Source organism: Pelobates fuscus, chromosome 12 (genome assembly GCF_036172605.1).
Source record: "Pelobates fuscus isolate aPelFus1 chromosome 12, aPelFus1.pri, whole genome shotgun sequence".
NCBI lineage: Eukaryota > Metazoa > Chordata > Amphibia > Anura > Pelobatidae > Pelobates > Pelobates fuscus.
The window spans coordinates 34,975,132-34,999,895 of NC_086328.1; the positions used below are offsets into that span (position 1 = coordinate 34,975,132).

At 40.7% G+C, this 24,764-nt stretch overlaps 1 protein-coding gene and 1 long non-coding RNA gene across 3 annotated transcripts in view; one reads left to right on the forward strand and one right to left on the reverse strand.

Annotated features, from left to right (window-relative positions):
* The window catches only part of LOC134578777 (uncharacterized), a 495,152-nt gene that overhangs the window by 337,532 nt on the left and 132,856 nt on the right, over positions 1 to 24,764 (reverse strand). The window lies entirely within an intron of this gene.
* NLRC5 (NLR family CARD domain containing 5) overlaps positions 1 to 24,764 on the forward strand; it is a 140,481-nt gene that overhangs the window by 105,935 nt on the left and 9,782 nt on the right. For both annotated transcript variants that reach the window (XM_063437813.1, XM_063437814.1), the window contains 7 exons: positions 2,384 to 2,467; positions 6,958 to 7,044; positions 8,486 to 8,569; positions 11,627 to 11,710; positions 14,010 to 14,093; positions 16,227 to 16,310; positions 20,393 to 20,476. In XM_063437813.1, coding sequence (XP_063293883.1) covers positions 2,384 to 2,467; positions 6,958 to 7,044; positions 8,486 to 8,569; positions 11,627 to 11,710; positions 14,010 to 14,093; positions 16,227 to 16,310; positions 20,393 to 20,476 — 591 coding nt within the window. The remainder of the gene's footprint in view (positions 1 to 2,383; positions 2,468 to 6,957; positions 7,045 to 8,485; positions 8,570 to 11,626; positions 11,711 to 14,009; positions 14,094 to 16,226; positions 16,311 to 20,392; positions 20,477 to 24,764) is intronic.

Consider the following 24,764-nt stretch of genomic DNA (forward strand, 5'->3'; position numbering starts at 1 on the left):
CCGCGCAGCAGCCTGCGGGAGGCTCCATCTGAAATTCATAGACGCTAGGAGCACACGCGCCCGAAAGCCGGCCTCTTAAAGGAACAGAACACCTGAAATAATTTAAAAGGGCTAATCACTTTTCAGCCAATATTATGTGAGAGGTAGATGCCTCTCCCCTATATATTCTCAGTTATACTGTGCTTTTTGGTGTGTACACTTTTGTTATAATCTGATCCTTGACCTACCTGCCTGTTATATCGTTCCTGAACCTGCGCAGAAAAGCAGATTGTCTCATTCATATTCGGTACCTTTCATTTGGCTTACTACTGCCTCCTGGGCACCACCTGTCAAAAACTCCAATACCATGTGTGTTATTCCAACCCCCTCAGCCCCTCCATGTGTGTCATTCTCATCCCTACCAGCCCATCCATTTCTGTCATTCCCAAGCCCCCCAGCCTCTCTGTGTGTCATTCCAGCCCCTCCATGTGTGTCATTCCCAACCCCTCCTCCCTTTTTTGTACCAGTTCACTGGACCGCCGTACCAGTACTGACAGGAAGTGCTCTCTTAGTGAGCTCTTCCTGTCAGACCGCTGGGCCATGCTACACACAGGGCAGCAGCACAGCTGCTGGTAACCCGCCAACTACGGGCCCCGGGCCGGTGCTGCACTGCACAGACCCTGAAGTGATGCCAGCGGCCCACACTCGCAGGAATCATGGCTGCAGCTGGACCCTGTGGAGTGACTGGCTCAGTCGCAGAGGCGACCCCTGAGACCATGGTAAGTACGCCACTGATTTGGAGTAGAAGGAACAATTGATGTGGTAAAACAATGTAACACCCACCCTAGCAAAACCTGATTGGAAGTGATGGGTGTTGCAGTCCACCATATCTCCATCAATGCCCACAGGAGTTAAGGAGGGGGAAAGATGTACATTTTGCTGCTACATTCTGTTCATAGCACTGTAATCTGTGCAGTAATGACTGTGCTCGTCTGAATGCCACACTATTATAGTATCTTCATAAAGAAATGGTAATTCTTATTACTGTCTATGTAAGGACCAGTGATTGTCTAGAGTCTATACCAGAGGTACCCAAAAGATAGATCCCCAGATATTATAGAACTACAACTTCCATGATGCTTTGCATGCCTTTAGAATGCTTTAGAATGACAAAGCATCATGGAAGATGTAGTTTTAAAGATGTAGAGTGTAACGGATCGACGGGCACCCCGACTGGGTACCTCCGTTGAAGGATGCTCCTAGCGCTTCCTGAGGACTCCCAGCACTACAGCAGACACCACAACCAACATATGAATGCTCTCAAGCATATGAATGCTGTAAACAGCTGAACAGGAAAAGCATACAATCAGCTTACACTCCTGGCAATCAGCATACAATCCAATTCCCCCAATAACGAGACGACACTTCGTTTTGAGGTCAAACAGAACTGACTGTACTGGCACATACAGCCTCTTTTATTCACAATCTACACACATAGTACTGCCCACAGGGTTTTACAGAACAACCAATAACACACGTACATTACAGAAAACACTCCCAGCAATTATACACAAAATCCTCCCCTCTGCCTGTGATATAATTATGGTACACAATGGGTTAACATAATTATCACAAGCAGGAAAAATACAGTTTTTATACATGTGCTATAACTTTAAAACCACACATCCAATCTTCAATTTTTTTCAATAAAAATTACATATTCAGAATCAGCACACTTTAAACATAAACACTCTCAAAAATCAGACAAATCCATCCAGTAGATCAAAAGTTAGCTGGGAGTCCTTTTATTTACACAGAAAAATGACTAACTCCCATTCAAATGCACGAACTGGGCCGTTCGTGCATTTAGCTTAGTATAGCACTGAGTTCAAACTGCCGAACGGGACTTAGTCTCTGCAGCTGAAAACGGAGTGTAGGAGAAGGTAAGGGTCAGCGGCGTTCGTTGAAATGTGTAGCCGATTTCAGTTCCATGGATTTGGCTACACATACCGCTGACCACACCTAACAGTCCAGGATTTAGGGATTACCCGGGTGTGTCTAAGGTTTTTAGAAAAAGAAAAAAAAGACCTTGGAATCTAAGGTGTTTTTAGTTTTTTTATTTAAACACCAGGTAATCCCTAAAACCTGGACTGTTAGGTGTGCCTTGTTGAGAGGGATGAGGAGCTCTGCTCTATACCATGAAAAATCTGTTTTTTAAGGCTTCTGTTCTAAAATGGAATGATCAACTCAACTATTTACAGCAATACTGCACACAATTGCCAAAGCTGAATAAGTGACACGTTCCCTCACCTGCCATGTTTGTATTTATTAGAGTTCAGACTGGCAGGTATACCATGGTTTCTTCATTCACTTTTGTTCATTGTTTTTTTATTTTATTTTTTAGTTTTTCTCGCAATGCTATTGGAGATGCGGGGGCACTTTCTATGGCAAAGTTACTGGAGAACAAACAGGATTTCCATTTAATAAAGTAAGTTTAGCTGATTGAAGTCTTCATTTTTTTTTTGTCTTTCACACAAATGGCACACAAGGCAAAAAGCCGGATTTAATGCACATTAGGTATAAAATGCTAATCTAATCAGATTCAACCGATGCATTAATAGATCATAATCAGGGTTATCAAACTCTGGACCCTCAGATGTTGTTGAACTATAACTCCAATAATTCCCTGTCAACCTATTGCATTCAAAGAATTTTGGAAACTGAAGTCCATCAACATCTGGGGGGCCAGAATCCACATTGACTGGTTACTTTCAGACATATATTCAAAATGATACCCCAATCCAAGGTCTACTATTGATGTAAATGTTTTCTTCACATTGATAAGAGAATTATATCAAATATACATTTCCCCCTGCTGACTGAACTGTTATGTTCAATAGTTTTTACTTTCAAAAAATCTGATTTTTCACCATTATTTGCTAAATTCCTGAAATTCGTGTCACCTCTGGCAATAAGTGGACATTCACATTGACGCAGACACATCTTTGGAATATGTAAATGTTTTTTTTTTCCCGCGATGAGAGAGAAAAAGTCAATTTATTAACATTATATTTTCCATATATGACATCATATTGTTTGATTCAAAATGGATAAAAATTGTAAAAAAAAAACAAAAAAAAAAACCTTTCAGATAATACAATAGTAACTACTAACTACTTTAAATAATAAAATGATGGTGATGCTAGTTATGTACTGATGACCTGCTGTGATGGGGAATAATGACTTTGCTTAGGGTACTGTATACTTAAACGGCTACTCTAACCCTTTTAACACACTTTTTAAAAACGTATAATGCCATATTGGGCATTACTAACTAGGTCTCCCTCTTTAAAACCTCAAAATGATATTAAACTTACATTAAATCCAATGCCGGTGATAGCTTCTGGCCTAGCTCCGCATGCCTCCCTCCGACATCATCCCTGTCCTAGAGTGGTCCAATCAAATTTGTCTCATAGAGAAGCAATCTTTTGTGCTGGGATGGAATACAGGCGGAATGACGGAAGAGAGCAGCATGGTGTTGGAGAAGCTGAGGGTGCAATAGCTACGAAAAAGCATTGACAGGGTCTTATTTAGGGGGTGCTTATAAAAACTGAACTGCAGAGGTGCCAGGGGCTAGAGGAAAGTGCAATGACTCAGGGAGGGAGCACATAGCTTGGTAAAAGTCACTGCTAGATTTAGCAAGTTAAGATAGCAGGGACTAGGAATAAGCAGCAAAGGATTTGGGATGATGGAGAGAAGTTCAGGGCTGAGGTCAGGGACGTGCATGAGGTAGAAAACAGCAAGAACGGGGATGTAGATAGCAAGGCATGAACTGGAAAGGTCACGTTGAGAAGAAGCGCACGGATCATTAAGTGTGAGAGTCAGGTAATAGAAAGAAGCACATGAATTGGAAAACAGAAACTGAGTAGAGACAGCCACAGGGACTGAAAAATGGAAAAGCAGTGATTTCGTACCTAATGAGAACCCAAGGACAGGCATGCCTTTAGCATACCTTCCAAGTGTCCCTATTTAGGAGGGAAAGTCCTTATTTTAGTACAAATCCCTCTCTCATTTCTATCCCAATGTTCCATGTTGCTGATGTGTCTGCGTGTCTAACAGAGTTCCACAGCAATAATACTCACAGTAATGTGTCTTTAAACTACAATAAATGTGTTTAGAAATCAGTCTGTGTAAATAAAACACATTGTTCCTGTTCTGAATTACATTTTAGTTCCATAAATTGCTATTAGTAAGTCACACAAAATATCTCAGAACAGCCGTCCTCGGCCACACCCCCACTCACACCCTCAAAATGAAATTGGCCCTTTTTTCTATTTGAAATTTTGTGAGGTATGGTCTACATATACTCTAACCACTCATCATTTGGACTCGTGCATATAACAAACACTCTTAGCATGTATCTTAAAGCCAGGACTTGGTGCTAATTGTAAGCTAGAACATAAAAGAAAATGGTTATTTACTGCTATTTGAAATTCAATATCTCTCACAAAATGAAAACTACAATTGTATCTGAGATCATAGAAACAGTGAGTCACTACACAGTACAAAAGGGCTCACAATCAATAGCATGTAGCGTAGAGGATATATTTGTGAGAATGCAGTTATTTTCATGCAATGGATTACATAGGGGTAAAATGTCTGTTACAAAAGACGCCCATTTGGACAAATTAAAGGATCGTCAATTCTGATGAATGCATATATTGCTTTTATAAACATTTATCTCTCAATGGGATGAATTCAGTGACTGTTCATGTTATGAACTACGTATGTGGGGATTTATCTTGACAGTCTCGATTTCCACTCGTGGACTGGAAAAGGCGAGATACAGCAACATTTAATACACCTATAATGATTTGGAAAAGGCTTCCGTGCAGATATTGGTTACCTCAATATACTATAAATACTAAAGTGAGAATTCAAAGTGAATTTCATATTTAAGGTAAAAAAAAGCAGAAATGAAAATATCTATAGAAGCTAAGCTTTCCATTCAGCTACTCGGTCCTTACATTTAACATTTCAATAACCCTATACATCTTCATTAAGGAAAAACAGCTAAAATGTATGGAAATTATGGATTTTTTCAGTAAACAGTGACTTTTGGCAAGTTAACTTACCAGGAAAGGTGAAAGGATCTTAAAGGAACACTATAGTCACCTAAATGACTTTAGCTAAATAAAGCAGTTTTAGTGCATAGATCATTCCCCTGCAATTTCACTGCTCAATTCACTGTCATTTAGGAGTTAAATCACTTTGTTTCTGTTTATGCAGCCCTAGCCACACTTCCCCTGGCTATGATTGACAGAGCCTGCATGAAAAAAAAACTGGTTTCACTTTCAAACAGATGTAATTTACATTAAATAATTGTATCTCAATCTCTAAATTGAACTTTAATCACATACAGGAGGCTCTTGCAGGGTCTAACAAGCTATTACATAGCAGGGGATAAGAAAATCTTAATTAAACAGAACTTGCAATAAAGAAAGCCTAAATAGGGCTCTCTTTACAGGAAGTGTTAATGGAAGGCTGTGCAAGTCACATGCAGGGAGGTGTGACTAGGGTTTATAAACAAAGGGATTTAACTCCTAAATGGCAGAGGATTGAGCAATGAGGCTGCAGGGGCATGTTCTATGCACCAAAACTGCTTCATTAAGCTAAAGTTGTTCAGTTAACTATAGTGTCCCTTTAACATGTATAGCTTGGAGTAAAGACGAGACGAGGAGGATATGATAGAAACATTTAAATACATAAAGGGAATCAACACAGTAAAGGAGGAGACTATATTTAAAAGAAGAAAAACTACCACAACAAGAGGGCATAGTCTTAAATTAGAGGGGCAAAGGAATAAAAAAGATCAGGAAGTATTACTTAACTGAGAGGGTAGTGGATGCATGGAATAGCCTTCCAGCTGAAGTGGTAGAGGTTAACACAGTAAAGGAGTTTAAGCATGCGTGGGATAGGCATAAGGCTATCCTAACTACAAGATAAGGCCAGGGAATAATGAAAGTATTTAGAAAATTCGAGCAGACTGGATGGGCCGAATGGTTCTTACCTGCCATCACATTCCATGTTTCTATGTTGAACCAAGATGAAGTTGTTTTCAGTTTTATCATAGCAGCTCAAACTTTGCAAGTCCATAACCAGCACTGCTTAGTGAATAAGCCATTCGTTATTAGCAGAAAACCATACCCAGTTGGCCCACTTTGGCTACACAGACAGGCATCACACAGGGCTATTCACTAGAAAGAGTTCAAAGAGATCAAAAAAGCAGAAAATTCTCAATATCCGCCATGCTTTCACTTTACTCGAGCCTTTAATTTGAAATTCACTTTCAATTCTCACTTTAGCAGATAACCCTTTCATACTTTGTGTGTTTATTGTATGCCCCTGCGATAGCACTTCAGAATGCGCTTTTATAAACAAAATATATTAATAAGAATCAAATACTGAGAAAGTCCTGCTGAGGAAACACAAACATGTTTCTACTCCGTTAGTAAATTCCATGACTATAGAACCTGTTCGAAAACGCAAGATCACAGGTTCAAATCCCGGCAGGGTCAACTCAGCCCTTCATCCTTCCGAGGTCGATAAAACGAGCACCATCAATTGGGTAATAATAACATCTATCACTATTATTCAGCTGCCGACTCGGTTCATTCTAATATGAATGCTGAAAACCGCTTTGAGTCTCACTGGGAGAAAGGAAGTATATAAATACTAGTTATTACTATAATATGATTATCTTCATTTTTAATTTTGAGACAGCACTATGTTGTTAATACATTATGGAAGAGGGAGACTAGCCTTTGCTTTCTATGTAGCATTACAACTCCCATAATTCTCTACCAGCCAACACAGCTGAAGGGCCAAGCCTGGTCGGCTTATTATAGGAAATCGAAAGGGCATTCTGTCAGTTTATAAATCAATACTTAATATTTATTTATTTTTCTCTCCTTCTAGCTTGTCTCACTGTTTCTCCGTTGCCTCGGAAGGAGGAAGACGTTTCATAGCGGGGCTTTTACATTGCACTGAATTACGGGAGATTCAGTAAGAATATTTTTTTTCATACATACATTATGTACTAAGAAGATCGAGGGGTTTATTCACTAAATACCAAATTCCAAATGCACTGAAATCTCAATGATAAAATTCAGGCTAAAATAGTCAATTTGTGACGATCGTTGAATTTTTCCAGATCACCTATTCTTGCCTAAAGTTTGCAATTCAGATTTTAATTCACTACAGTTTGGAGATTAGTGAATACAACCCTATGGAATCCTGTGTTCTGGGCTTATTCACTAAAGTGTGAATTGTCGTCAGTTCAAAGTGGCAACTCTGTATCTGCACAGTGTTCTGATCTGAGGTCTCTAAAGAGGAAGACTCAGAGCAGCTAACTGAAGCAGTTAGAAAATCCCAAGGCTATCTGATTGATTCATTAATTGCTTATAAAAGTGCTTAATTAATTATTCATAAAAGTGCTGATTTCTCATAGAATTCGGTAATTTTATAAACTGTCATTATAATGGGATAATTCTTCCTTTATTAAAGGGAAACTATAGTGCCAGGAAAACAAACTCGAAAGCTTTCAAATGGGGTTTGGGGTGACACTGGACGTCCCCATGCATAGCGTGAGGACATCAGCGTCCGCGAGGTGGAGTTAACCCTAGCAGGTAATTGCAATAATTACCTGTTCGGGGTTAAGGGACCTGGGACAGTGCACCCAGACCACTTCAATGAACTTATGTAGTCTGAGTGCCTATAGGGTCCCTCTAAGTAACCCTGAAAGAAAGTCAGGTCTATATGCTTTAACCCCTTAAGGACCAAACTTCTGGAATAAAAGGGAATCATGACGTGTCAGACATGTCATGTGTCCTTAAGGGGTTAAATCACAATTGACATAACAGAGACAAGAAAGAGCTAAGAAAATGTAAAAAAAAAAAACTTGAATAATATAGAACAATGAGGGAGATTATTGACGTGTTGCAGACATATTTGCACCTTTTTTGGCATTTGTTGTCATGCTAGCTGTTCTAAAACAAGCTGTCTCCTTGCAATGTAGGCACACGTTCACTACTGGTACCATAACCAAGCTGTTGTGGTTATGGTGACTGGAGTATTCCTTTCAAATCTTCATACAGGATTTAATTAGGACTTCAGAATATTACTACATTTTGAGTTTTTATTATTTGGACAATTGTAATAGAATAGACAATAATATAGTTATTATGTAAATAATGCCATGAATTCCAGCAGATGACTGGTACTCAACCATGTTCATCCCATATTTACCAGCCCAGCCATCTGTAGAATGCTACTGTATTAGGGCACCAAAGATAAAAACATGATCACCTTAAATAGATTGTGCATTTTCTACAAAGTTGGCAGGAGAGCTTATCAGGTCACTTTGTAACTACATTACACAAATTACCATTTGACTACATGGAATATAATTCTGTACTTTTATAGCAATATTCTTTATATCACACAGTTTGGAATGTCTACAACTGGATGATGTATCTCTTCAAATACTGTGTCCAGGCTTCTCAAATATGCCATCCCTAAAGACGATAATGTAAGAAACCTTTGCTGCTTTACTTATGACATTTGTGGTACTCTAGATTCTATGATATAAAGTGAGGGTTGGAAAATATCTTTGACAGGGCTGTTAACTAATATGTGAAATGTTGAGAGTCCAAAAATAATTTTAACATTTTAGTTTTAATATTTAAATTAATATGTAGCTGAATAGCCTTGTTGGTGTTTATGAGACAAGCAGACAGACATTCATAAACGTATAGTGAATTGATATATATTAACCAATTCTGGAAGAAATGTTTGGTATTCAAATCCTTATTTAAAAGGGACTTGAGTCAATCCGTTCAAAGGGCTTAATACAGGGGGGTAGAGCCAGCAGCTATACTGACTGGCCGTGTGTTGATGGTGCTCTGAACCAGCAGGGAAAAATATCTGATATTGCTACCTGATTTTCCAGCGATACTTCCCCCAAAGTGTGAGCATCCAATACCTCATATGATGGGGCGCAAAAACAAGAAATATAGGGTAGATAAGCCTCTGACAACCGCTGATATTGGCGATCTTTTATGGAGACCGCGGAATCCCACAAGGCCTGACATGGCGCCTCGCTCCGACGAGCCCTCCAGGTCGTCTAGTGAGTCATCCTTTGTCGACATGCGGGAGCAAAAGACACCTGTTGCAAAGCGGAGAGCTGACTTGCCTCTAATAAAATCTGGTGATCCACCGGTTACAAGGTACTTTAACCCCTTAAAGACACATGACGTGTGACATGTCATGATTCCCTTTTATTCCAGAAGTTTGGTCCTTAAGGGGTTAAAGCAGGGGTTCTCAACCCAGTCCTCAGGACCCCCTACCAGTCCAGGATTTGGAGATTACCTGGGTGTGTCTAAGGTGTTTAGAAAAAGGTAAAAAAAAAAACACCTTAGACTCTAAGGTGTTTTTTTTTCTTTTTCTAAACACATTAGACACACCCAGGTAATCCCTAAACCCTGGACTGGTAGGGGGTCCTGAGGACAAGGTTGAGAACCCCTGGGTTAAAGGCTCTCTTAGCTGATCTCAGACGCAATATAGCCGCTGACAATCAGTTTAATGAGGAAATCAACGGGGTGTCGGTGCGCCTCCAGGACGCTGAACTCCAAACTGCTGCCCACAAGGTCCGCCTCACTAGCGTTGAACAAGAGCTGATAGCAATAAGAAGTGAACAGGCTACTATACAACACAGCATAGCGGCCATGGAGGACCGCAAGCGTTGGAAAAAAACGTGAAGATCCAGGGCCTGGCAGATTTCAGAACAGTAGCAGAAATACCACACCTCCTTCAGAGGCTTCTCACCAACCTTTTTTCAGCTAAGCCAGCTAAGGCCATGCTGCTGGACGGCTGCTATCTGCTTCTGGCACCGAAATCTAGCACCACGGGAACCAGCAGAGATGTTATAGTCCAGTTCCAGAACGGGTCGGACAAGCAGGCTCTCGTGTCGGCGGTACATTACAAGTCACCCTACCACTTAGAAGAACACGCACTAACCTTCTACCAAGATCTGTCCAGAGCCACAATGGTCTGGCGGAGGTCCATGCGACCCTTAACTGCCGAGCTAATAAAGCACCGGATTCCCTACAAATGGGGCTCTCCCTGCGATACTGGGACTTTAAAAATTACCAATGCCTATGAAGTGGCCGAAAAGCTGTGGATTCTGGGGCTGTCTACGCACACCGGAGATCAACAGCAGCCAGGACCACCCCCGCGGCATACAGCCTGGGATCCTGCCAGTGTCCATCCGTTCGTGTCAGCCGCCAACAGGGAAAATCCAGCATACACTGCTGTGGCCTGAACTCTCCAGCTGTGAATATATAATCAACAAGAAAAACTTCCTCTCATTTGTTATTGTTTAGTTTTATTTGCTTTATCTGTTGTTGAATTCTATACTACTGTTGGCATGACAATTATCAGCTGCGTGCCCACTGCAGCACGTCACACACCACTTCTCTTCGCTGGTATAAAGGGATTAATCCCCCTTACACTATCTCCCCCTCCACCCACATTCTCTAGCCCTGTTATATGTCCATTGTACAAAGCAGTGGGTTCTGGGGCTGTCTACGCACACCGGAGAACAACAGCAGCCAGGACCACCCCTGCGGCATACAGCCTGGGATCCTGCCAGGGTCCATCCGTTCGTGCCGGCTGCCACTAAGTGGGTACACTCCCATCCTATGTCCTTACTACAACACGGGGCACAATGCCAACCCACCCTTCTGCAATATTTGACCCACCTTGCAAGCTCCTGTAGTGAATGGTTGGCACTGTTTAACAGCTTATATATTTTATTACTATTTTTTTTTTTTTAAATATAGTAAAAGCGTAATCCTCATGCTCAAACTGCTACTGCCATGGCTAGGCACAAATGTATTGTGATATCTCAAACCTTGTTACTTCTTGTTCTCTACATTGTGCACTACCTGTAAAATTTTGTGGATTAAGAATAAAAAATAATAAAAAAAATAAAAAAAGGGCTTAATACAATTTGGAATGGAGTAAAGACATGTTGGGGCTTCATGACAAATCCTGTTATGTCGGATTGATTTCCTGGCTGCTATCAAAACAATTTGTTTGAATTTTAGTTTGGTAAAATGCCCTACAGTGCAGCCCGTGGTATAATTGGGGATAGACCGTAATTGGGTGGTAGTAGTAAGTTGTTAATATTTTCCTTCAGAATTGAGAAATTTGTTTACACAATTAAAAACAGTGACCCATATCCGACTGCATATGAGGCATTGTGGGGTCTCCCTGCGTTTCAGTTATACTATATCTATGGGGACTAGTAAGCGTGCCGGACGCTTTGTAAGTCTATTTCTTGTCTTATGTAAATCGGAAGCAATTTATTTGTTGGGGATGTGATCCTAAGGTGTTTCCTCTATGTGTTCCTTTGTCTGTGGTATAATAAAGTTGCAGCCTCACCTCTTCCTCAGTTGCATGTTGAGCAGTGAAGCGGTAAACATATGTGTTGTGTTCCTCCATTTTTGCTATCCTACCCTCAGTTTACAGATTGCAACAGTTTTACATAGATGATTTATTTTGAATTTTTATTTCATTCTTTAAGGCTTAGCGAAAATAGTATCAAATACAATGGGCTCCGGCACCTAGCACAGCACCTTTGCACCTGCACCCTCATCGAGGCCATTGAGTAAGTTAATGATTTTTTTTGTTATAATGTTAAAGAATGTCAAAACAATCACTGTTTGCTATCCTGTATAATTATTCATATTAACATTATTGCATGAACTTTATACTACTTTGCATACTAAGTTCTACAAAACAATGTAACACACACACAGTTTAATTCTCACTATTTTGAAGTTATAGGACAGTTTATATACACGTCCGTCTGTCCATCCAATCATCCAACAATACGCTTGCTTCTCCCTCCCCATCGTGCCTGTTTCAGATATTCACAACAGCAGATCAGTAGCCATAAATCTGCAGCTTTCTACTTACTTGGGCCCTTTCTCAAAATCACACACAGTGTCCATCTTAGTCACACTCAGGCATGGCATGCCTTCAAACGGCTGCCCAACAAGTAGCAAACTTAAATGGACACTGTAGGCACCCAGACCACTTCTGCCCATTGGAGTGGTCTGGGTGCCAACTCCCACTACTCCTAACCCTGTAAGTGTAATTATTGCAGTTTTCTATAAACTGCAATAATTACCTTGCAGGGTTAACTCCACCTCTAGTGGCTGTCTACTAGACAGCCACTAGAGGTCTCTTCCTGGTCCATAGCACAGGAAACCTGTGCTAGAGCGTCGCTGGACGTCCTCACGCTGTGTGAGAACCTCCAGCGTCGCTCAAATCCCTATGGAGAGACCTAATGCGCATTAGGTCTCCTCGGCCGGTGGGCGGGATCAGTCTCGCCCGCCGGCCGACGGAGCCAGTAGGAGGAGCGTCGCGGAGGAGGAGATAGCGGCGAGGGACATCGCCGCTGCCTCAGGTAAGTGACTGAAGGGGTTTTCACCCCTTCAGTAACTGGGGATTGGTGGGTGGGAGGGAGAGGGACCCTCCAGTGCCAGGAAAACGGATCGTTTTCCTGGCACTGGAGTTTCCCTTTAACGCACCGTTCCAGGCACCTAAACACTTTAGCTTCCTGAAATGTTTTACACTGATCAACCACAAAATTAAAACCACTGACAGGGGAAGTAATTGTATTGTTACAGTGGCACTTGTCAAGGGGTGGGATTTATTAGGCAGCAATTGAACAGTTAGTTCTTAAATTTCATGTGTTGGAAGCAGGAAAAATGAGCAAGCGAAAAGATCTGAGTGACTTTGACCAGGTCCAAATAGTGCTGGCTAGAAGACTGGGACAAAGCATCTCCATAACGGCAAGTCTTGTGAGGTGTTCCCGGAATGCAGTGGTTAGTACCTACCAAAAGTGGTGCAAGGAAGGACAAACAATGAACTGTCATCAGAGTCATGGGCGCCCAAGGCTCATTGATGCACATGGGGAGAGAAGATCAGCCTGTCTGGTCCGATCACACAGAAGAACTATTGTAGCTCAAATTGCTGGGAAACGTAATGCTGGCCATGATAGAAAGATGTAAGAACACACAATGCATCACAGTTTTTGCATATGGAGCTGCAGACGGGTTAGAGTGCCATAATTAGCCCTGTCCACTGCCAAAAGCACCTTCAATGGGGACATGAAAGTCAGAACTGGACCTTAAAGCATTGAAAAAAGGTTGCCTGGTTTCACAAATCACATTTTCTTTTAGATCAGGTGGATGGCCAGGTACGTGTGAGTTGTTTACCTGGGGAAGAGATGGTAGCAGGATGCACTATGGAAAGAAGGAAGGTGGGCAAAAGCAGAGTTATGCTCTGGGCAATGTTCTACTTGGAAACCTTAGGTCCTGGCATTCATGTGGATGTTACCATGACACCATCTACCTAGATATGGTTGCAGACGACATACACCCCTTCATAGAAATGGTGTTCCCTGATGGCAGTGGCTTCTTTCAGCAGGATAATGCACCCTGCCACACTGCAAAAATTGCTCAAGGAATGTTTTGTGGAATATGACAAGGAGTTCATGGTGTTCCCTTGGCCTCCAAATTCCCCAGATCTCAATCCAATTGAGTACCTGTGGGATATGCAGGAACAACACATCTGATCTATGGAGGTTCTACGTTGAAACTTGCAGGACTTGAAGGATCTGTTGCTAATGTCTTGGTGCCAGATACCACAGGACATGTTTAAAGGTCTTGGTCCTGCTACATTCAGGTGGTTTAGCTCAGTGGAGCTGAACTCAAGAGGCAGGTAATTAACCAAGCACTTGCTGCCAGCCAGACATAAATTTCCTTTGCTTATTAGGGGGAGCATTTACCCTTTAATATCCTCCCCCTATCGGAATTTCATTTCATTTCACAGCCTTCACAAATCCAGTATCAAAATGTCTTGTTAAAATTGTAATATTGGTACTCTTGTCTTTGCAGCTTAAGTTCCAATAGCATTGGTAATGCTGGTGTGGAAACATTGTCTGGAGTGTTAGCAAAATTTAAGAATTTGAAGAAAATCATGTGAGTTCATTGTTCTATTTAAACATGTATTTGTGTTCTAGACTAGAAGTGAACAATCTCAGCCACTCAAAAAGCTTGATGGATTTCACAATATAGATGACCTATACCAGGGATAGGCAACCTTCGGCTCTGCAGATGTTTTGGACTACACCTCCCATGATGCTTTGCCAGCATTATGTGTGTAAGAGCATTATGGGGGATGTAGTCCACAACATCTGGAGAGCCGAAGGTTGCCTATCCCTGACCTATACAATCATGAACTACCCTCCCCGTGTTAGAATTCACATTCTGAAAAACAGATATTAATCTGCTAATCAATGGGACCTGATGGAATACACCCAAAGCTATTAAAAGAGCTTAGTGGTGTACTTGCAAAACCATTAACAGATTTATTTAACCAATCATTGATAACAGGAGTAGTCCCAGAAGATTGGAAGTTGGCGAATGTTGTGCCCATTCACAAGAAAGGTAATAGGGAGGAGTCGGGCAACTATAGGCAAGTAAGCCTTACTTCAGCAGTAGGGAAAGTGATGGAAACCATGTTAAAGGATAGGATTGTTGAAAATCTAAAAACACATGGATTTCAAGATCAGAGACAATATGGTTTTACTTCAGGGAGATCATGCCAAACTAATCTGATTGATTTTTTGATTGGGCAACTAATTATAGATCAGTGTGCTGCAGTAGACATTGCTTACCTAGATTTCAGTAAGGCTTTTGACACTGTTGCACATAGACGGCTTATCAATAAACTGCAATATTTAAGTTTGGATTCCAATATTGTTGAATGGGTAAGGCAGTGGCTGAGTGACAGGCAACAGAGGGTTGTAGTCAATGGAGTATATTCGAAGCTTGGGCTTGTCACCAGTGGGGTACCTCAGGGATCTGTACTTGGGCCCATTCTCTTTAATATTTTTATTAGTGATATTGCAGAAGGTATTGATGGTAAGGTATGTCTTTTTGCTGATGATACTAAGATATGTAACAGGGTTGATGTTCCAGAAGGGATAAGCCAAATGGCTAATGATTTTATGGTAAACTAGAAAAATGGTCAGAGTTGTGGCAACTGACATTTAATGTGGATAAGTGCAAGATAATGCATCTTTGACGTAAAAAACCCAAGGGCAGAGTACAGAATATTTTTTAGAGTCCTAACCTCAACATCTGAGGAAAGGGATTTAGGGGTGATTGTTTCTGATGACTTAAAGGTAGGCAGACAATGTAATAGAGCAGCAGGAAATGCTAGCAGAATGCTTGGTTGTATAGGGAGAGGTATTAGAAGTAGAAAAAGGGAAGTACTCATGCCATTGTACAGAACACTGGTGAGACCTCACTTGGAGTATTGTACGCAGTACTGGAGACCGTATCTTCAGAAGGATATTGATACCTTAGAGAGAGTTCAGAGAAGGGCTACTAAACTGGTTCATGGATTACAGGATAAAACTTAACAGGAAAGGTTAAAGGATCTTAACATGTATAGCTTGGAGGAAAGACGAGACAGGGGGGATATGATAGAAACATTTAAATACATAAAGGGAATCAACACAGTAAAGGAGGAGACTATATTTAAAAGAAGAAAAACTACCACAACAAGAGGACATAGTCTTAAATTAGAGGGGCAAAGGTTTAGAAATAATATCAGGAAGTATTACTTTACTGAGAGGGTAGTGGATGCATGGAATAGCCTTCCAGCTGAAGTGGTAGAGGTTAACACAGTAAAGGAGTTTAAGCATGCGTGGGATAGGCATCAGGCTATCCTAACTATAAGATAAGGCCAGGGACTAATGAAAGTATTTAGAAAATTGGGCAGACTAGATGGGCCGAATGGTCCTTATCTGCCGTCACATTCTATGTTTCTAATCGATTCATAGTCTAGTATTGACATATAACCTTGGTGAAACACATGTGGACTCCACAGATGGGCTTTCTTACCATACCTTGGTAGAGTAAAGGTCCATGCAAGAAAGCATCATGGGAGGTGTAGTCCAAAACATCTGGAATGCCGAAAGTTGCCTATGCCTGCCGTAGTTAAACTCCAACTCCTGTTCTGTAGGTCCACAGTGTAACAGAACATTGTGGGGACTGCAGCAGTCCGTGGTTCAAAGAACTGACGCTATGATTTTTATGTTACAGTTTGTCTCAAAATAAGATCGGCCCATCAGGAGCAATGAAGCTTGAGGAAGCTATCAGACAGTGTAAGCAACTGGAGATGTTACAGTAAGTTGATTTTTACCATTTACCAACCGGCGATGTATGTTACACATGAGCTAAGTGTTCATTTAAAACAATTTTTCAATTCTAATGATGTTTTTTAGAGCAACTATATTACTAGGCTGATTGAGAGGCAAATTATATTTGAGTACTGAAACATATTTTTACATCTCTGCTGTTTTGGTGTAAAATTTTAAATTATTTTGACAAGTCTACATGATTCCTAGCCTGCACTGTGTGAAAGGTTATATCCCTTCACCATCAGTCACAGATCGGGTAATTTATATGTTTTCCCCGATAAGTGGGATCCATATATCTGTCTGACACACAGAGCCTCTTTAGGATAGGAGGCACGTGAAAAATTTGTACATTGCCCTTCAAATAGAATGTCAAATAAATGGGCATATAAACATTCTGTGCATTTACACTCGTCCTGTCTGGGTCCAAACCTTCTCTAAGGACTACATGGCAAAAATATTTGTATTTAAAAAAAACAAAATTTATTTAATTTTATTTAAGAAAATTATCATAAATTAATTTTTAATAGTATTTTAATATGTTATTTTTCTTTTATTTTACATATTTTGGTATCGGTTTACAATAGGGATAGCAGCACATTTTTACACATACAACATGTTATATTATTATTTTTAGATCTGTAGTGTAAGGACACTATATATTAATGGATATGTGGTTCATATTCTTATACTAATATTATAATATGGCGTTACCTGCGCCACTACCTTCATGTTCTGAGAAAGGCTGGAGCGATTAGAATTCTACGCTCCACCACACAGAGAAATGCATTCCAGGATGCAACAGTCACGAACGTGTCATTTTATGGAAATATAATTTGTGCCTATATATTAATGCACATGTTGCAGCCTTAGCGTGTGTTTATTGGGGTTCCTGCTGACTATTTCCTGAATTGGTTTCCTGGTGACACTTTGTTATAGTCTGTGTCACCGCTGGGCCATTCGTGCATCCCACACATTTTCTAGCGGCTCGCCAGTGTCAGATGCTGTTTATTTCATGGGTTCACAGTCCTAGGGCATCTGATGACATCACTAATGAGGAGTATATACAGACTGGCACTGACAGGTTGCTATGGCAACTTCCTTTTTAGCAGCAAGTGAAAAGAACATTTTAGTTTGTTAGCTGTTAATGCCAGAGCTAATATCCTGTGTGCTGACCTATGCTATTGCCAAGTGCAGACTGAATTCCGTACTAGTCTGCTGTCGTTGTGGCTTGGAGTTCCATTAACCCTAATGCTGCACAACGTCACAGCATGATGTGTAATGTGTTGTTTATCTGTTTTATAGAAGGTCAGTCTGTGTATCTTCTATTCTACATGTAACAGTAAGAGAATCTACATTATAGACAGAGCAGTTTGGATGTCATCACTGTAGGAATCAGTGTTGGACCAAGACATTTTGCCTCCTGCATTCAAAACCCAATTACTGCCCCCTCACCCATGCTGCATCACATACCATCACACATACGCTAACTCCTCACACATAACTCACCAATCACATATAAACATATATGATCATCCACACATATATATGACTACTTCCAGACACAAATGCACATATCTGTAACACACACACACATGCACACACACTCACTCACTCATTCATACAAACATACACAGAAATGCGTACATCATGGAGCTTTTGCAGCTGAATCTGTCCCCCCCCCCCCCCCCCTTAATGTGTGATGTGCTGCCTCCCTTAAAGTCCTTAAAAGTGGCAATTATTTTTTTTAAATACAAAAAGAAAAGTCCTATGCTCACTCCCATCACTCCTGGGCGGCAGCAACGACCACAGTACACATCAGCTCCAATACATATAGTAAAAACCAAAGGGAAAAGTTACCTTTCTCTCTCTCCTTAATATTATATTTAAAGGAACACTATAGTCCCCTAAATTACTTTAGCTAAAAAAAGCAGTTTTAGTGTATAGATCATTCCCCTGCAATTTCACTGCTCAATTCACTGTCATTTAGGAGTTAAATCACTTTGTTTCTGTTTATGCAGCCCTAGCCACACCTCCCCTGGCTATGATTGACAGAGCCTGAATGAAAAAAAAAACTGGTTTAACTTTCAAACAGATGTAATTTACCTTAAATAATTGTATCTCAATCTCTAAATTGAACTTTAATCACATACAGGAGGCTCTTGCAGGGTCTAGCAAGCTATTAACATAGCAGGGGATAAGAAAATCTTAATTAAACAGAACTTGCAATAAAGAAAGCCTAAATAGGGTTCTCTTTACAGGAAGTGTTTATGGAAGGCTGTGCAAGTCACATGCAGGGAGGTGTGACTAGGGTTCATAAACAAAGGGATTTAACTCCTAAATGGCAGAGGATTGAGCAGTGAGGCTGCAGGGGCATGTTCTATACACCAAAACTGCTTCATTAAGCTAAAGTTGTTCAGGTGACTATAGTGTCCCTTTAAACAAATGGAGGTATATTTAAACAAATGGAGGTCATTTAGTTGCTCCAATGGCCATTGGAGGGAATGCCCGCCTGCCAACGTCAAGGCAGACCCCCGTAGGCGGATCCTACACTGACCCTTCAGCCTGCTTCCTTGAGCTTCTGGCAAAGATATCTCTAATGAGACAGAAAGGGGTATTTTTTATATACACCCCAACATACTTATTAACCCTTAATAGGGAGCACATGGGATGCTGCCTCCCTTAAAGTCCTTAAAAGAGCAAATTTTTTTTTTTTAAACCAGCAAGGAAACAGTTTTAAACAAATCTATAAAACAATATAAAGAGAGATTTTGCAAAGACCATTTATTGGTGACATTGTCACCGGGGTTCCCAGGCAGGTTGTAAGGGAAAAGTAAGTTTAACTTATCTGAACCTGTCCCTCACACATCTTATTCCAGCTGGTCCTTGTCTGAAGCACCAGAGGCCAATGCGTGAGAGTACAGCATTGAGATCTATGGCAGATCCCGCAAGATCCTCCATATATTCCAGCCAATTCCCTGCAACCACCACTGGTGTCAGGCGTGGGAAATATACTGAGACAAAGTAGTTCCTCCTTTTTCTCCGTATATTTCTTTACTGGGTTGGAATTTCCGTGAAATTTTAACACAGTCTATATAAGAGTTTCTCCGTCCTCCCCCACTGCCCTCTTACCCACACATCTCATTTTCAGACCAGTCCACTAATGACAGAAAGAGGGGATCATTAAGCAGCTCTACATGATGAGACTCCCTCTCTTCTCTCCCTGTCAGGATGTTGTTGGTGAAGAGATTTTCCAATTGCGCATGTGTAAATCTGTTAGGCATGCACAATGCACTTTTCCAGTATTCCTAGGGATAAGACACTGATTGGTTAGATCAGTGTCCACCCTGGAGTTGGTGTGGAAAGCATGAGAAAGAAGCAGGTACATATAGGAGGAGAAAAAAAAAATCATTACCTGCTTTTTTTTCAACCCGCAGAGTGAGGCAACCTTCTTATTTTAAAAAAAATCTTTCAAATATGAAAGTTGTATCCATGTGATTGAAAGTAATACATGACCCTTTAACTCTCATTCTCAATCCATCTGTTGGAAGAAATGCTTTTCAGCTAAGACGGACAATTCAAAGGCATTTTTTTAATTTTATTTAAACTCTTTATTTTAGAGACAGTCACGTCAACCTTTACAGAAGGTGTCGTCATCACATTAAACATGATGTTTGCAAATACCTTTTAATCTGTGCCAAAACCAATCGATCTATCTATCCCTTGAATAAGAATTCACAGGTAAATAAATCCTGGATGGATTGATACGTTCGAGTGAAGATTAAAAAGGTATTTGACTTGATCATCCCAGCTGAAAAAGTATTTTTGCCGACGTCTGGTTTACATTCACTGTTATTATTCTCAATGAATAAGAACAATAACAATAATAATGTATTCTGCCTCTTTGTGTTGCTGATTCTTATATTTTCTGATAATGCTTGATTAATTGTGGGAAAAAAAGTAATTCATTGTGAAGAAAGATTTAATTTCTGTATGGGATTACGCTTGATTAATTATGAAGAAATATTTGCCTTTTCCCTCTTTGACCCTAACTTTACACTATATCCCCAGCCTGCAATCATGCAGCTTGCCAGAAAACCATGGATATGCTGTCGTTCAGGCTTTGGTCCTCTGTCAAGAGATTGAAGACATCAGGTAAATGTATCAAAATGTCTTATTGAATATACTGCATTAACTACTAACCCGGAGGATAATTCTCAGTGCCTGTCCTTAAATAACCAGCATGTGTATCCGTGTTATACAAATGGCTGTGTCTCTGGCATGTGAAGTGCAGGAAGAGACTCGGTCTCTCTAATCTTTCATTAGCCATGACTGAGCAAGTTTGTGTCAAGAGAAAAGATGACTCAATTCCTCTTCCATGACCATCGGGGCAAGACAAAGCACTTAGTGAAGATTGTCCCTTCTTACATACATTATATCGAATAGCAGAGTTATAGAAGGTGTTTACTTGGCTGTAAGGAAAGCTATCTGGTTCATCACATACAATTACCAGATTTTACTATTAACATGACGTAAAGTCATGATTTTATTAAAGCCACAGAGGCTCGTATTATGCTTTTCTTTTTCTTTCATTTCCTCAGCGGGAAAGAAAGAATTGTATATCATTAATAATAAAAAAAAAATTGATAACCTCAGCAATGGTTAACCATAATATTGCTGGAAGCAATAAGGACAACCCTCAGCACATATCCACCCATGTGACCCCAAGATACTCCTCTTTCTTGATGATGCCATCAAAGATCATAACAAAAATACTCATGCAAACATAAACATTTATAACAATAAGCCGTGGTGAAGATAGAGGACAAAGGACAAAGACGATGATAAAGGGGAGTCAATTACTCAGCTGAAGAAAACAGGGTTATTGGTATCAAAAACAGGAACTCAAGCTGAAACAAAAGAAACATATGTTGTAAAATAGGTACATAGATGTCGGAACACCACCACAAATCACAGTAATCATAAGCATCAATGACCTAAAATATAAAAAAAATGTCTAAAAGTAACCATACATATAGCAATTGTTCCATGGGATACAACTCCACAGACCTCGTACGCTGCAGGTGGTTCATCCTGAGGGCCAATGAGAATTAGATTAGACCTTCCGAGGGAGCACCAGCTGTGTCTTGGGCACGAAGAATTACGTCACTAATGGAGAGAGATTATCTGACATCACTGCCATGGAGGTATATCCCCTGTGTGACCGATGTGGCCATTACGGCGTCAAGTAGTTAATAGTATTCATTTATTCCTGTGAGGCCTGTTCATCCGCAAAGAGCAAAGATTGGGCAAGAAGCAAGGGAGGCTTAGCAGAGATAATAGAAGGTCCAGCAGTGGACATATTTTGGCCAAAAAAGGACTGCATAATAAAGGGTATGCAGACAAAACAAAAACTGGCAGGATTAAACATTAAGTGTAGGGTTCAGGCCCAGTAGAAAGGGCAATATCAGGTAATGGGCAGAGAGCAGAGGTGAACATTAATAGATGTTGATACGCCTGCCCTTAACCAATCCACAAGTGAGTAGACTGGTTAGGGAAAAACACGTAGTGATCAGGCGCTCACTAGTAGCCAGCATAGATAACCAAATTGCACAGTCAGTATAAAGCATGGGCTAGCTCACTGAGCGTTCCCTCAGGAATGATTTGAGGGGGACTTAGGCAAGATAACTAGCTAAAAGAGCAGCCAATCAGGATGCTTGCATTCTAGAAGGAGCTTCACGAGGAGCGGGAGAAGCGCAGCAAAACTGGCCACCAAAACAATGTGTGTTACGGGCGGCTCGATCAATGCGCCTATTTTGAAAGGACTGGCAAGCACGGTCAGAGTAGTGCATGCAGGGGAAAGGAAACTGAATAAAATTAACAAAATCTGGTTACAACCAACCTATAAGGACAGGGATAAGGGGTAGTCACAAAAGGGTAAAGTACAGCAAATTCAGATAAAATACGGCACAAAGTATACAGAGCCAGATGTGGAGTACTTACCTGAGGGGGCAGCACCATAAGAAAGTAAAGTGGCTTAGGGTCACATGGGGGAATATGTGCCATGGAATGTCCTTAATGCTTTCTGTAATAGTATGTTTGTTTTTTTTATTGCTTATTAATTATATACAATTCTTTCTTTGCTGCTGAGGAAAGAAAAGAAAGTAATATGCATAATATGAGCCTCTGTGTCTTTCATAAAACAGTTTTTGTCATCCATACACAATATACATTGTGGTAGCAGATTAGCAAGAAAAGGCATTAATCAAAATGAAAAGCGTTTTTGATTAATTGGCTCTAACTCTGTGCATGACCTCATCATTTGATTCTGTATCCAAGTGAATTATTCTACCATGTGGTAGGTCATTGCTATACAACAGTGATGACTAAGTTTTGCCATTCAAACTGTGCAGACCTCTGATCACTTTTTTATTTTTAAATAAAGCAAATTTATTCCACAGCTCTGTACATCAATCCCGAGTAAGTACCAAAAGCTTAGCTATCTCTGCTATATGGGCTTGGCAGATGGAGGCTGCTGGGGCACTCAGTGTGACATCATATGTCCCTGCATCCTGCATCAGTATGACATGTGCAGCATTCACAAAAATCTCTGCACACCTCAATGATTAATTCTGTTTCCCAAGGTTCCATTAACACTAATGACTCATTTCGACCCACAGCTACTTGCAAACACATCCATATCATACAGACTCATTATAGGCTGGCAATCAGCCCCAGATATTGCAGACTCAGTGAAAAATTGTAGTAAGACAGTTTAGCCATGGGGACCATACAGGTTATGGGCCACCAGCACAAGCACACACCTGCACAGTGCTAGGCTAATGCCCAGCACAATTCTTGTTTGCTGCCTCACTTCTACAGTACTTTGCTTAAGGCATCCCATTGCAACTTCAGTTGCTTTAATTGGTAAAAAAAAATGGTGCTTAGAGGCTACAGCCTACTGAGCCTGTACACTAGTAGCCTGGGGGCAACTGTCAGCTTTGCCAACCCGCCCATGCTTACAACTGGTGGATAAAACACAAAATGTTTAACTGAGCTTTCTGGATATAGGTTTTTGCAATTATCCTAGCACATGTATAGATCAATTGTATGCTATAATGTCATTTTGTAAATTAGCACTTTACAGAGTGAGAGTGTTCCTTTAAATTCAGAAATCCACACTGTTGCTTTCATTTCTATTCTGGAACTGCATACCTCCATCTCACTGGGCGGCTCAATGTTATCATTAAATGTTACCTTTTTTGCCATTGAACATAGTTATTTGAAGATGTTAAACAGTGCTTGAACCTTAAAGGAACACTATAGTCACCTAAATTACTTTAGCTAAATAAAGCAGTTTTAGTGTATAGATCATTCCCCTGCAATTTCACTGCTCAATTCACTGTCATTTAGGAGTTAAATCACTTTGTTTCTGTTTATGCAGCCCTAGCCACACCTCCCCTGGCTATGATTGACAGAGCCTGCATGAAAAAAAAAACTGGTTTCACTTTCAAACAGATGTAATTTACCTTAAATAATTGTATCTCAATCTCTAAATTGAACTTTAATCACATACAGGAGGCTCTTGCAGGGTCTAGCAAGCTATTAACATAGCAGGGGATAAGAAAATCTTAAAGGACCACTCTAGGCACCCAGACCACTTCAGCTTAATGAGGTTGTCTGGGTGCCAGGTCCCTCTAGGATTAACCCTTTTTTTTTATAAACATAGCAGCCTCCAAATCCTCTAGTGGCTGTCTCACTGACAGCCGCTAGAGGCGCTTGCGTGATTCTCACTGTGAAAATCACAGTGAGAGCACGCAAGCGTCCATAGGAAAGCATTGTAAATGCTTTCCTATGAGACCGGCTGAATGCACGCGCAGCTCTTGCCGTGCATGCGCATTCTTCCAAAAGGGAGGATTGGAGGCGGAGAGCTCCCCGCTCGGCGCTGGAATAAAGGTAAGTTTTAACCCTTTACTCTCCCCAGCGCCCGGCGGGAGGGGGTCCCTGAGGGTGGGGGCACCCTCACTGCACTATAGTGCCAGGAAAACGAGTATGTTTTCCTGGCACTACAGTGGTCCTTTAATTAAACGGAACTTGCAATAAAGAAAGCCTAAATAGGGCTCTCTTTACAGGAAGTGTTTATGGAAGGCTGTGCAAGTCACATGCAGGGAGGTGTGACTAGGGTTCATAAACAAAGGGATTTAACTCCTAAATGGCAGAGGATTGAGCAGTGAGGCTGCAGGGGCATGTTCTATACACCAAAACTGCTTCAATAAGCTAAAGTTGTTCAGGTGACTATAGTGTCCCTTTAACTGGAATGTGATATCATTGCATAATGCCATAGAATATTTCAGAAGTGATGGTTCCTCTTTAAAAATGTAAAATGACAATTGGTTTAGTACTCTAGTCAGCATCTCTTTTACTCCTCATCTGTGTCTTTCTT